This window comes from Charadrius vociferus, unplaced genomic scaffold (assembly GCF_000708025.1).
Source record: "Charadrius vociferus isolate BGI_N301 unplaced genomic scaffold, ASM70802v2 scaffold375, whole genome shotgun sequence".
Classification (NCBI taxonomy): domain Eukaryota; kingdom Metazoa; phylum Chordata; class Aves; order Charadriiformes; family Charadriidae; genus Charadrius; species Charadrius vociferus.
The window spans coordinates 987,347-998,350 of NW_009648440.1; the positions used below are offsets into that span (position 1 = coordinate 987,347).

The 11,004-nt window shown below is 42.1% G+C and overlaps 1 protein-coding gene across 1 annotated transcript in view; it reads left to right on the forward strand.

The window, feature by feature from the left end:
* Positions 1-1,466: 1,466 nt before the first annotated feature.
* The window catches only part of LY86 (lymphocyte antigen 86), a 25,524-nt gene continuing 15,986 nt past the window's right edge, over positions 1,467-11,004 (forward strand). Inside the window, exon 1 of the mRNA XM_009885413.1 lies at positions 1,467-1,621. Coding sequence (XP_009883715.1) covers positions 1,501-1,621 — 121 coding nt within the window. The 5' untranslated portion in view covers positions 1,467-1,500. The remainder of the gene's footprint in view (positions 1,622-11,004) is intronic.

The window sequence follows — 11,004 nt, forward strand, 5'->3', positions numbered from 1 at the left end:
ACGCCCAAGGACAGTTGCCTGGATTCTCACCCTGACCCCGGACATATGATTTACCATTATGATAGTATCCAAAAAACATGAAGCAGGCCAGATCCTCATTATTCAAAGCAAGGTCTCTTGGATTGCATTGAATTGGCTTTTAAACTTAATACATTGTGGTTGAAATCTTGGCCCCCTCTTTAATCTATGGGATTACTTTTATTACCTTCGTTCAAGCCAGGGTTTTGCCTGAAGAGTAGCGATACTGTTTAGCATTATTTCATAATTATCTTGTTAGGTGCTCTCCTGTTTGCTAAAGTATGTAGGCCTTCCCCTCTTCAACTTTACTCAGTGGCACAGCAAATGATACTCACAGCCCTCAGAGCAAGAAAGACCAAGATGGCCAAAGTGATTTTTTTAACCAACTGTGTCATGCTACAGAGCCCATTTCTCCTTGTCTCCAGCTCAAAGACTATTGCAGACATTTGCTTTAGGGTTGAATTTAGCTTGTAGCATTTTTCCAATTGGTGTTCTGTCCAGGAAAGTCCTTTTTGGCAACCGCAGCTTGAAATTCTATTCCAATCCTGGATCTTAAACTGGAGAAGCTTACTGGTGATGCAGCAACCCCCTCTCCTTTCCTTACTGATCATTCCCTTCCATCTGCAACAACCACTAGTTTTTGCATATAGCACAGCTTTAAAAAAAAAAAAAACAAACAAAAAAACCCCAAACAAAACATGGTGTGAATAATAAGTGCACAGTGTCACTAGTGGGCAGTTAAATAACCAGGAAGACAGAAGCAAAATAAAAATAATAATAAAAAAAATCAAGTTAGGTTTACCTGATTGGGTATACTGTTAAATAGTACATTTCTAAGAGCCATTGAAGAAAATGAATATAAATGCAGTATTTAGCATAGTCAAGCAGGAGGGATTCAATCCTAAAAGTTTCAGGGCTTGCTTATTTGGTGTCAGCTTCATCAGACACACCTCCTTTCCCTCCAGCAGACAGATTTGTTACTAAGAAGAATACAGAAACCAAACCGTCCGCCTTGCAAAATTTGGTCTGACTTTGCGTGATTTAAGATGGGGCAATTTGGATTGCAGTGTTTCGCAGCCAGAAGGGCTAAATAAGCCTGTGTGAAGTCTTGACCCAAATGCTTCGACTTCAAGAGAAGAAACTGGCAGCGAGAGAAAAACTAAACAGTTTGCTGCATTGTTCCAGCCGGCGCTGAGGCAGGGCTACGCTGTGCAGTGAGTAGGTGTGATTAGCTCATTTGTCATTAGTTTAAACTGAAGCAGAAAGCAGAAGTCTAAGCACACGGAAATAGCACCCTCCAATTCCGATTAGCCTCTTGTTTATACCAGGTTGTGGTAAGCTAAGGCTGCATTGGCTCACTTAACCCTTCTGCAGGCGCGAATGTAGTAACTCCTGTGTGCCTTGGAGAAAGGCGAGAACACCTCCCCTCCACAGAGGGTTAGGCAAGAGACAGAAGTAATCCTGCAAACTACCACCGCCACCATGAAGACATCAAATGCTCTTGTTCTCATCTTAGTCCTGCTTTACATCGATGCCAGCACAGAATGGCCTACGCACACAGTCTGCAAAGAGGACAACTTGGAAATACATTACAAAAGCTGCGGTGAGATTTTTAAAAATTTCCATTTTCCTTTTAGCTGGGCAACAAAGTTGTTCTTGTACAGTGAGAGGCTTATAAACCAGGCAATGAATGGAAGGGTTACAATCCAGAGCCAGCACTGGGTCTCGCAGCTGAAGTATTTTTAGTCTTTCAAATATAGCCAATTTGGTTGACACACACACACAAATTTGACTGTGTTTAGATAGAAGATAGTAAAGAGGAAATAATGTTACCTAATTCAGAATAATAAATAGCTGTCAAAAATCCAGTTCAGCATGAAAGAGATGACTAGGATTTTTATCTTGAAATTAGGTTAAAAAAAAGAGGAAGACCCTAGATCTTTATCTCTTTTACCCCTGGGATGACACAGACTCTTCAAGGCACTGATCTGCTGTTTTCCTAATGTGCAGCGAGGCTGTGGTGAAGTGCTTTCTGTCCTCCCACTTGGAGTGACAAGGGACCCAGCGTGACAGTGGGAAGGATTCGTGATCTGCACCATTGCCACCGTGCTTAGCGAGACTTCAGCAGCAGCACTGAACAGAGGCATTTCCCAGGGACCGTGTTTGTTCTTTAAATCCGTAGAGAAGGAGAGGAGCAAGCAGCACTGGAATGGCTGAAAATGAATTCCCTGAATGGTGCCTGCTTTCCACCTCTTGCTTTGCTGGCCTTGTGCCTCTCCTATTGTGCTGAGCTGCTTTACAACTGGGACAAAGGGAATTAGATTCACAGACGCCTCATTCATTTTCCGCACGTGATGTGAAAAGCGATTCATGGCAAATGAGCACCCTAGAGTTTGTTTTTCCAATTCATCCTCATACAAAGGGTTTCCCAGGGGGCTTTTTCTCCCCTGTAGCTTTCATGCAGTTTTGCACACCCATTAAAATAAAGCCAGAAAGGGGACAAGAGAAGTAAATAAATATTTGTAATGCTATTCTTTACTGACCTGCTCCTAGGAGACAACAGTCAGGCTTCACATATTATAAATGGGTATATTGCATTAGGAAAATATTTAATTAGATATTGAATACTAAAATAAAGTTAATAACAAAGCTTGTAAGAATTCATTGTATAAGTTAATGCTGTTCCCTCAACAGGTCTCAGTTAGCATGAAATGCCTTGATGCAGAGGCACAGGCTACAGTTTGAGACAATACAAACGATGATGAGATTTATCTGCTGGGCACGTGTCAGTCAGGTATTGCTTCTTACTATGCACAGCACTGGCCTAGCTAAAAAAACCCACATTTGTTTAGAGCTTACGCGTCACTTATTTTGGTTTGCCACACACAGAAAGATAAGAGGTACGTTCACTCAGTAGGAATTCACAGCTTGAGAAGCACAAGCCAGAGATCATACTGGTTAGGTCCCACCACTGAGAGTTATTTTCTGTTCTCCCGGGCACAGCTATGGGAGATGGGAAGATTGCACAGATGTGGAAACAGTGCAAAAATTAAACCAGATTCCTTGTTTGAAGCCCAATTCCTCACTCCCTTAGAGCTCTGGCAGATTCAGTTGTGGCAACACTCTCAGCTGCTGTCACAATGTTCTGCCCTGCCTTTTTCCAGAGGCTACCACACCTGTAGCATCAAGACCAGGGTGCACCATCTGCATCTCTGCTGACCCAGCTCATAATCTGGTAGCTTGCATAAGAAGAAAAATGTTTGGCCTGAACTCAAAAAAAAAGTGTTTTGGCCTGAACTCAAATAATAAATAAAAAAAAAACAAAACAAAAACAACCAACTACATGCAAGGAGGATAAGTCTCAATATACCAGTCTACATTCCCTTCAGAGAAGGCACTGCTCTCACTGAGCTCACTGACAGACTCACAACAGTGCCAAAGGTGCGATCACCCTTTCAGGAGAGGGGAAGCTTTGTCCCTGCTTCATTTCACTGTAAACCACAATTAGACAGGCAGAACATAGCTCCTTCTTTATCCGCGTCCCACCAATTGGTCTCACCCAGGAGGGAACAGACATGCTAGTGCCTAGGTGTGACAAGACCCTTTCCTAAACCTTCTCGTGACAACTTTGGAATGTCAGCAAGCACAGAGTCAATGACAGGCAAATGCCCATACTCTTTCAGGGGAAGACTGCTCCGCATTTTCCTCTAGTCTGAGAAATCCCCGTGGTACTTTCTACTCCGCTGAAGGTGCTAGAGGATGACACATTTTTGGGGACACAGTAGCCACAGTGAGGTATCTAGTATGAAATCTTAGGTAAAGGATTCCTTGTTGGCTTCAAGAGGGTCAGGATTTCACCTCTACTGTTGTTACTATAAACCGCAGGATGTTATCAGTGAATCACGGTTGAATCTAGTAAAATTTAAGGAGGTCAAGAGAATTTTAGCCAAGTACTTCACAACTTTATTTCTGGAGCTGAATGCCCTCTATCAACACATTAACAGAGTTCAGTCTGAGCATTTAAAAAGGAGCTAGGTGTTCGTTTTTACATTGCAGTTTATCAGATCCTCTCCTGTAATGCAGTAAAAATTTGACTAAAGTAAAAAATATGACCTAATATAACCATGAAAAATGTAGCAGAGAAGCTTAGGTGGATAAGTGAAGACAGACAAAGTGTAGCAATCTTCTGTACCCAGAAGCAAGTCCCAATTCGCTGTCTCAAGCGCTTACCCTAGCTGCATCCTACATCTGTAATGGGTAAGATACAGGCATGCCTCAAGCCCCCAACCTCACTCCATGTTCTGGATCCTATAGAAAGTATCCCCATCCCCACCCAACCACATCAGACTAAACATTGAGTAACAAGGACCCCAAGGTACGTATCAAAAGGGCTAGACAAGACCCTAGTGATCAATACGATGCAGTTGGGAGGGGGAGTCATCTGAAAGAAATCAGACAAAAATTCTCAGCAGCAAATCCATGGTGAGAAACTCAGGCTGAGAGACTGGTGGTCTAAGAGTAAATAGTATGCTGCCTCCTGGATATAACCACAGGAGACATAACACTGAGACAGCCTATAAATAGCAAGACATTTCCCATCACTGACACTCTTCCTCCCAGGAACAAGTGACAAAAACAAAGGAAGATCTCAAATGACCACAAATCACTTTAGAAACCTGGGCAGGGATCCCGAGATAAAAGCAGCACAGGTTAACCTCTCCGACTGAGAAAAGAGAACCCTAATTGGCAAGTCTATGCAGGGACATGAAAAGAACCTGCTACACAAATGGCTGATTCCTATCCCTTTTAATTTCACAGTGATTTTTACAGTAATAAGGCTTTTGATCTTTCCAGCTACATTTTAAAGGGCAATTGTCTGGGAAGGGAAAGGCAGGAAGGACAACAGTAGCAGAGTGCCCCGAGCAGATTCCGGTGCTATTTGAGTGTCGGGTATCCACCTGAAAGGGCAATGGAGTCAGCGACTACAAAATATAATTCCTCAACACGTCTACCAGCACCTGCTTCTAGACCGCTCACATAAGCTTAATTGTCTTAATTACCCATGAAAACATTCTTACAGTGTAGTGTTTGAACGGGGCCCTCTTCATAGGGTAAAGCAGATGATTGCTGCTGCAGACATGTAAAACATTTCCAACTATTTTTACCGCTCTTTCTTCAAGTATTAGTTGAGCCTACATCAACAAATCAGTGTTTCAGAAGACGAGTGTTACCCAGGCCAGTATGCTTGGTGATTAATAAAGGTCTATGTTTAGATTAGGACCTGGGAGATTTCAGAGCTGCCTGCTGCTTGAAACTGTAGATTTCTTGACAGTGCAGAAAAGGTTACTGATAAGGCAGAAGTTTCTTAGAAAGGATCTGGAGAGCATCAACCATTAAAGACTTTGTTTTCTGTGCATGGGAGTAAATAACAGGAGGTTTCTGGGAGATCTTCAGGAGAGTCAAAGTAGTAGTATTTGAAGATGACATCTTGAGAAATATTCCCTAGGCTTTATAAAACACTGTTCAGACCACATGGGATTTTTTGCTATCACAGGCAAACACATTTCCAAGTTCATGTCTGACTTTGTTTGCTTTTTCTTCTTTTTTTTAATCTGAAGCAAGGTTAATATTTAGGGATATGGGTAACCATTTACTTTACTTAATGTCTTCTGCTAGACAAAGCAGCAGGGCCTTCTGGTCATCTAGAGAATTATTTTTACATGCCAATGCCTCTTCCTAAACAGAGCAGAGTCAGACTGAACTCACGTTCACTGAGCTCCTTGACTGCTTGCATAGCTCTGTCACACTTCAAGCAGGGTCATTTCTATAAAGCTTTTCCCTGCCCTACATTGGTCCAGTAGGAGAGAGCAGCACTGCCCACTTCAGTATGAGTTTGCACTGGATCGCATTTACAGATAGAGAAACTCTCATTTGTATGGCTTTTTAAACTTGTGAGCTCAGATTTGGATCTCCACTAAAATCGGTCCTTGAAGTCAACAGGGTTATTCCGACATAGAACCTGCTCTGGTCAGAAAGTGCAGTATAGACACCCTCCTGTGCTTTGAGGGAACTTTTTGGTGCTTAAAAAAAAAAAAGAAAAAAAAAGAAAAGAAGTGGGGACTGAGAGACTGGTTAGATTACAGTTTTCTGATGATTTGTCTGTCCATGTTGAATAGTTTCAGTCTTGCTACAGTCCCCCTTATACACTCAGCCTCATCATACCCTTTCTCCTACATACTGAGAGATCAAATACACTATTATTTCTTTTAAAATCCTCTTTTTTGTTTTTAAAAAATAGACCTCTAACATCCCTCCCTGCTCAATCAGCAATACCAACTTGTAAACAATTCTGCTAAATCATCATCATTATTGCAGCACTAATTTTACACCACATCACTTTGTTTTCTATGTCAACCACTGTTACTAGTCCTTTTTCCTCCCAGGCCACACACTTACATACTTTAGTTAAAGGATAAGTAATTCGATAGCTTCAGCTAGCAAAGAAAAGTCTGCAAAAAATTCTCACCTCATGCATCTTCAGGGCAAATGTTCTCCTAGACACTTGGTAAAAGAAGGTTCTTTTTCCATTATTCTTTGGGGTTTTGGCAGACAGATTGAGCCAGATGCTTCTCTTGGACTTAATTATTTATTTATTTCCCTCAAGCAGTCTCCAGCAATTGCTTCTGCTTCTAAATTATTTAAAGCCACACGACACCAACTCCCCTCTGATCTTTTGTTGCATAGATCGCTAATGGGCAAACAATCAAAGAACTTAAGAATTTCACTTGAAACATTCTTTTTGTTTGCTTGCTTTGTCCAAGCCACCTTAGTGTCATAGCCGTGCTGCTATACTCATCTGGTATAGCTTACTTATTCCAGGGGGAAGGCCAGATGTTGACATGCATATTTCTGGCACCAGATCCTGACAAACTGAAGCTATCGTCAGAATCAAGTCAGCATAGATATGAGTGCACATGCAAATCATCTTTTAAAATTTTGGTCCCTCCATGAATTATTAAAACTACCTCATCTATTTCATTCTCCGCTTCATTAGAGAGGATTAGAACTGTCTTTTCCTATGTGACCTCTTAAGGTGGTTTTGATTTCATTTTACCTCTTCTTTTGGAGAGGGGAGAGTATTTAGTAAGTTTTAAAATGTAAATGCTAAGGAGGAGCAGGAGAATTTCATACCTCCAAGGTACCCTGGCAAAACCATTAGGTTCAGCATCTAGACTTTGAACCATTTAAGCAAAATCAATATTAATGCTTTCACTGAGACTAGTAGTGGAGAGAATTAACCTCAGCTGAACTTTTCCCACCACGCTTTAAATTTTCCCATCTAATTTTGTTCTCAGAGGTTTCCTCACAGTGTCCATTTCTTTGCCAAATCAATGAAGGTCCTGCATCATGGACTGCAAAAGAGGGTTGTTTATGCGTGACAGCCCCTCCTGCTTATCTCCGGCTGCTAAATCTAAACTAGTATAGACACATTTTCCACCTATTGAACTTTTGCCGTGTCTTTGGTTGTTGTAGCCATTGAGTCACTAAGGTATCGCAAGCAGGAGGGGTAACAGCCTACAGGACAAGCCATAGGAAAATGTGTTCCCCCCTTTCAAAACAAATAGGAGAGACATACCCAGAAAACTGTATATTGTATTACAGTCAAGAAGTACTGTAGGCAAGGCAGAACTGTAATTTGCTGCTGCATGCTGAATTTGCGTCTTTATGGAGGGAGCAAGCTAATATACTAAACAGGTGAGTCACGGCTATATTAACAGTTTGATAAAAATTTGAGATTAGCCCTGTATACATAAAGTAGAAATTATCAAAAGGCACATTCACCAAATAAAGTCAGGAGCAAGAACAAACCACAGTTGCTCGTAAGTGCTCCAGTGTAAAGCTTTCTGTGGAAGCATATGAAGCATTGCTAGGCTTTCTTGACATTGCCACATCATCTCATCTAGAGCTGTCAGAATAGCTCCAGACCCTACAATACCTACAGTTTACCAAAGAAAAAAGAGGCAGGAAATCAGGTTCTCGCAGCAATTTAACATCCGCCGGCAAAAATATCAAGAATAATCTAAGAAAAATTAACACACCTCCTAAAAATGCAAAAAGGACTTCAGGGTTATTGTGCGTTGGTGTCACTGCACCAACTTTAAGGAGGCTTATAGCAACCTAAAACTATGGAGAAACAGTGGCCATCATGGACAAGATATCCAAATATCCCATACAGAATGAACCACCCCATACTGAATTCAAAACCTTTGATCTGTCCCAGATGCTACTTTTAGACTCAGGAGAGTTTCCAGTTGCCAAAATCTAGGATCTTGAAAGCTACCACAAATTAATTCAATGCACCAGTTTCCTTTTCACCTGAAGATGGATGGCTCCTGTCAAATGATCCAGCAGTGATTGGGCAGGCAGGAACCGAGCTAGTTTCCTCAGCAGAGCGCACACTCCATTCCAATTATAGCTTACTGCCACACTCCTGCAGTGGATTTCAACCCATCCTGGGAAAACGGGAACATTTAGACCATTTATATGCTGCTGATTACTGTTCTGTATAATCAGCGGTAAAGCCTGCTATCCCAGAGCATGGCATGTGTCTAGCAGCAGGGCAGTTTCTAGTAATGTTTGGTTCTATTTCTGACACAAGTCTGCAAGTCTGTTGTGAATCCCCAGTCATACTGGCAAGCACTGATGTCCAGACATCTCTGTCTCAAGTAGAGCAGTATAAAGAACGATAAAAAAAAAAAGAACACCACACATGAAGAGAGAAGAGACAGATCCGATTAGGAAATACAGGCAGTTACTGTATGCATCTTACTCATGCAGTGCATGGTGTTTCCTTACCAACAGAACAGAAGAACAAAGACTTTCTCTCTCTAATACATTCCCTGCTGGGCCCAAATTAATGCAGTATTTTCTTGTTACACTGCTGTAGCTGAAGCTTGCCCTGCCTCCCTTTCTCTCTCAAGTTAACTAGGACAAATCAGGATTATCAAATACAAATACAGATCTGTATGTGTGATCTCTCAAAGCCAGCATATTTCAGTTTTGTCTTCTCAAACAGGCTTAGACAAAGCTTTGTCATGCCACACAAAGCACAGGAAACCCACCCGCCCCCTCCAAATATCACACCTGGCAAAAGCAAGGAAAGTCTCCATAAACCTTCAGGCACTAGACCTCCCCTCAAGCTCTGGCAAACAGCTCTAAAAAGCCTGCAGTCAAGAAAGGTGGTTTGGGCAGGAAAAGGCAAGGAGACTCGGGTCAAGTCTTTGGCAAGGCTGCTTCATACATGCTGATGACACCCACATCCCCAAACACAGCCCTCCAGCAGCAGAGAGCCCCTCACACCTGATGGCTTCCACACAGCTCCTCACCCAGGCCACCAGCATCTCTGTGGCCACAGGTGGCAGCTGGGTGACCTCAGCTTGATATCAGGTAAATCTCTTCCTCTCTTCTCCGTCTGCCACACTTCAAGCCCTTTGCTCACAGGCCGAGCCCTCCATCCTGCATCTGTCCCTCACACCCCAAATGCTGCCCCTTTTGCAGTCAGTGCCCCAACACCACATTTGGAGAAGCTACCAGACGTCTGAGTCACTGTTTCGGAATATTTGCAAATTTGGACATCAGTTATAGTCAATGAATTTTATTTGAAATAGCAAGTGAAAAAGTCTTCATCCTTTATTTAAATAATTTCCTAAGACACTGGAATCGTCTTGCTCCAAAATTAGGGCCATAAACACTGGCCAACAATGCCTGTGCCCTAATCTAACCAAGCAGTGTAATTGCTCTCTGCATTACCAGTATTCAGCTCCTTGAGTGAGGAGTGGAAATGATTTAAATATTGCATAAACACTTCTTTTTTTTTTAAGCTGTATTTTAAGTTTCTCTTGCTAGTGTTCTGGGTTTTTTTAGCTTATAGATTATACTGAGACCAAATCTTCAGGCTTCCTTCTACAGCCATGCAAGTTTTATCAGAAAGGAAGCAGAGTTATTCACTCTGTTAGACATCTTCAAGTGCTTCCAGTTTAACAGACCTCGGAGACCACAGCTTGATACTGCTGTTTGCAAAGGGGAATTCCCACAGCCTGTACCCCCCCCCAGGACATCAGGGATACATGAACTCTAATGTTCCCTATTCCTTCACCCTCCTGTTGGCTAAGCAAGCCAGAAAGGTACAGGAGATAAATTATACCATGACTTCTGCAAAGGAGGTCAGAGTGCCTGTCCAAACTAGGCAAAAGGCCCGAGCTGGTCACATCTGAGATGAGCTTGTTGGGATTAAGCGTTCTCATGCTAAACTAAACACTGCCAACATGACTCTCACAATTTATTCTGCTTCCCTGTAAACAGAGGGTCACTCTGCTCCCCCAGCCGTGTCTGGACATGACAGTGACATGCAGTGAAGGCAGGCCCAAAGGGAAGTTCATTAAACTGAAGGTACTCTGGGAAATTTAGATGCACAACTGGAGAGCTGCTAATTCACCTGATGCTTCTTCCTCAGTACCTTATAAGTAGATTCCAGTGTCAAATATAACCTTGAGCATTCAGGTTAATTTATTTAAATAGACATTAAAGGGAAAATGTTGAGCGAATACATAAAGTCTGAGATCCCAAACAGTTCCTCATTCTTTCCCTCTCCTTTCATCACCTTGAATGTTGTAAGGACTAATGATTTAATTTTATTAAGAGCTTTGAAGGTGAGGAGTGTTGGGTAATTACTAAATATGTTTCTTCCTTGTGCTAATTTCCAGCTCCTCTAGCACCAGACTGTCCTTGTATGACCCTAGCCAAGTGCAGCTATGTCACTCCATTTAATTCTGTGGCTTATCTGTTCCTAAAAGCGTTATTTTGCAACTCCCAAAGCTTACCAATGTAGAGGGTCCTTACCACCACTGCAAAGACTTACAGATGTGGGCTCTCTACTAGCAAAGCTTGCCTGCTTGCTGCTCCTATTCACTCATACCACTGATTTTC